Source organism: Carlito syrichta, unplaced genomic scaffold, assembly GCF_000164805.1.
Source record: "Carlito syrichta isolate Samal-C Ts95f unplaced genomic scaffold, Tarsius_syrichta-2.0.1 Scaffold305647, whole genome shotgun sequence".
NCBI lineage: Eukaryota > Metazoa > Chordata > Mammalia > Primates > Tarsiidae > Carlito > Carlito syrichta.
This window is the reverse complement of record NW_007249743.1, coordinates 37,650-40,939: the sequence shown is the minus strand read 5'-3', so window position 1 is coordinate 40,939 and position 3,290 is coordinate 37,650. Positions and strand designations below refer to the sequence as shown.

Sequence of the window (3,290 nt, the reverse complement as noted above, 5' to 3'; positions counted from 1 at the left end):
AGAGCAACCACTTGGGAAACCCACTGGAACTTTTTGAGTTGGAGTCTCATTCTGTTGCCCAAGTTGGAGTGCAGTGGCACACTCACAGCCACCCCAGTGTCTACCTGCTGGGCTCTGGTGATCCTTCCGCCTCAGCCTTCCAAGTAGCTGGAACAACAGGCACATACTACCACACCCGGCTAATTTTTGATTTATTGTAGAGATGAGATCTCGCCAAGTCGCCCAGGGTGGTCTCAAACCTGCAGGCTCAGGTAATCCACTTGCCTCAGCCTCCCAAAGTGCTGGGATTACAGGCTGAGTCACCAAGCCCGGCCATGGAACTTGTTACCAATGCAGATGCCCAGGCAGACGGGTCCCTTAGCTCCCCTTTTCCTCCAGGTACCCCCAGTGGGCCCTCCTGGCCTGTCCTTATGGGACAGGCAAGTGGGGGTGGGGGTCACCAAGAGGATTCTGCAGCAGGCCCAAGTCTGTGTCCACCACCAGGGCAGACCCACTTGGCTTCCTGGTCGTCCCCTCAATCCCCTGGAGGCTGCTAACAGCCTCAGGCCTCACCCTGACTCCCGGGATCCTGCTCAGAGTGCTGGAGTCATGCCACCTACACAGCTCTGCCCTGTGGTTCGCCTGCTGGGAAGACCTAGGCAAGTCACCAACGCTCCCTGAGCCTTGAACCTCCATCTGCACAATGAGGAAGGCAACAGGTGGAATGGAGGCCCAGGGCAGATGCCGCAGCCTGCTGAACCATGAGCAGTAGCCGAGGTCTGCTTCGGGCCACTCTTCAGTGAGGTGGTGGCATCCAGGCCCCTCTCCTTGGCTCCCCCACTGGCAACCCCACCCACAAGCTCACCCCAGCCTCACCTGCCCTTGCAAAGGTCCATAATGCGCAAACCTCAGGGCTGGGCAGATTCATATTGGTGTTTTTATTGGATTTTCCATGGGCAACCTGGATGCCTTGAGCTGCCTTCTGGCCTCCCCATGGGGGCTCCAGCTGGGAGCCGCCAACCTTGCACCGTCCTCTCTTGCAACAACAGGGTTCCCTGGGCTCAGACTGCTTCCTTGAGAGACAGACCCAGTTTTCCCAGCCTCCTCTTTGTGCCAGGCTGCCCGGCCTGAGGCCCCGCCAGGTGTCCCAGGTTGCAGACTCCAGCTTGGATGCCCTGGTAGCACCTATCCATCCTGAGCACAGCAGACCCACCACAGCACAGCGCTGCGGGCTCTGACCTACATCTTGGTGTTGAGGTGGAAGGAGAAGTGGGGCGCGGCATAGGTGGTAACCGGTGGTGCGTGCCAGGCAGACGAAGCCGGGCAGAGTCTGTGGCGGAGGGCACTGTCAAAGGACACGGGGGGGAGGTGCATCAGGCCGGCAGCCATGGGTGATGGGCCTGTAGTGGCCAGGAAGTGGGCCGGGAAGGCCGGGATGACCAGAGGGCTGAAAGGGAGTGTGGCCTGGCCCTTTAAGGGGTCCGGGGGGCTGGTGCAGTTCAGTGGGCAGCGCAGTATGGTGCCCCTGTAGGCCTCCGGGGGGGCCGGTCCCAGAGGTGGGCCCAGCAGGCAAGAGACGGCCAGGCCGGGCCCTGCCAATTTGGGCCCATACTCCTTGGTGTCCACTTGCTTAAGAAAGGGAGACACTGCCCGCAGTTTCTTGCCACCATGGGCAAAGCTCTCTTCCTCCAGGCTGTGCTTGTTGCTGAGGCCTGGGCTGCTGGGGAAGGTGGGTGGGGGCGCCGGGCTCTTGGCTGGGACCTTGGCCATGGGGGACACCCAGCAGGCTCTGGGCTTGGGGTAGAGACTGCCCTTTCTGGAGCCACTTTTGTGGAATGCAGAGGGGCGGTTGGCATCGCCTCCCCACACCAGCTGGGGCTCTTTGACTGACAGTCCCTCCTTTTGACAAGGAGGCCCCAACACCACCCCATCTTTAAGGCTGGAAAAGAAGTCCCGGGGGTGCTGGCTGACAGGCTTTAGCACCTCAGTGGGGTAGCTGTGGAAACAGCCCGTGAAGATAGGGGCTGTTGGACAGGGGCCCATCTGAGCCCCCTCCCTGAGGCTGCCACCAGGGGCCTGCAACCCCTCCTGCGGGGTCAGCCGGTGCCTGGAATTCTCAGCCAGCCCTCCTGGGCTCTGGGGGCTTTCTGGGGGGCAGGCAGCTGGGGGTACCTGGGACTCCCCAGCAGGGCTGCCTGCCCCATGGCGACAGCCTTCCTCCTGGCACTGCAAGGCCTCTGCCTTGGTCACCTGGGCCAGGAGCTTCTTTTTGGCCAGTGGTGACATGATGCCATGTGTCCCTTTGCAGTAGAAGCTGGACAAGAGGCGCTTGTAGGCCTCAGGGCAGCAGCTGGCACCTACAAAGGGCAGAGAGGGCCCAGAGGCCGGTTCTGTGCTGTCCCTGGAGGGGTCCGGGCTGGGAAGTGGAGCCAGTTCGGTGACATCTGCTTTGGTCTTTGCTGGCATCACCTAGAATGAGAGAAAGCCATGCCTCAGGGATGTGAGCCATATGTCCTGACCTGGGCACCTGGAGGCAGCAAGTCTGGGGGGTGCCCGGGAACCCCTCCTAGTCCTTGCCGTGCCTTCATGCAATCTTCATAGAACCCTGTCCTCCTAGTGGACACATCCAGTGTCAGGACACAGGGCCTGGTGTGGGTTGGAGTCCAGAACCCACTCACACAACCATCTGCAGAGCAGCTGGAGCCCCCTCAAGTTTCTGCCTCTGGAGCAGGTTCAGGGTGCTCTGTGTGGGGAGCCCGGTAGCCACAGTAAGGGCTGGGGTTTTGCTGCAAGAGCCCAGGGATGGTGGCACCCAGCGGGCTCAGTGCTCACCTGGTCCATTCGCTGCTCCTCCTTGGTCTTTTTTGGTCTGTCGGTGGCCCCATCATCCCCTTGCGGCTCCTTGGCCATCTTGTATTGCTTCCTGGGCTTGGAGGGGGGTAGCGGCTTGTCATCCTCTCCCTTCAGGTGCCGCACGTAGGGGAGGACCAGCCTGGAGAGGAGCCGGGCGTGTCACCAGGAGGCCAGTGCCCACCCCCCGGCTGCCTCCTCCCCACCCCCAACAGGAAGATTCTTTCCACCCCAAAGCTGTCAGCTCCCTCTGATCGCACAGCCAGCCCACAGCTCTACTTCATGGAGCCGAGCCTGGCCACGATAAGGATGGAGCGTCCGCGCTGCCCCCTGGCCCCAACGGCCTGTGGCCACACCCCGCCCCCTCTGGACACCTCGGCATATCCAGCCCTCGCAGCCCCACCACATGCTCAGCAAGGCCCTAGAGGCAAGGCCCAGGTGGCCTGCAGCGGCTGTACCTC

General features: G+C 61.9%; 1 protein-coding gene across 2 annotated transcripts in view; it reads right to left on the bottom strand.

The window, feature by feature from the left end:
• Positions 1 to 1,135: 1,135 nt before the first annotated feature.
• ARID5A (AT-rich interaction domain 5A) overlaps positions 1,136 to 3,290 on the bottom strand; it is a 3,250-nt gene continuing 1,095 nt past the window's right edge. For both annotated transcript variants that reach the window (XM_021714419.1, XM_021714420.1), the window contains exons 4-5: positions 2,812 to 2,980; positions 1,136 to 2,448 (exon numbers count right to left, since the gene is read on the bottom strand). In XM_021714419.1, coding sequence (XP_021570094.1) covers positions 1,219 to 2,448; positions 2,812 to 2,980 — 1,399 coding nt within the window. In that variant the 3' untranslated portion in view covers positions 1,136 to 1,218. The remainder of the gene's footprint in view (positions 2,449 to 2,811; positions 2,981 to 3,290) is intronic.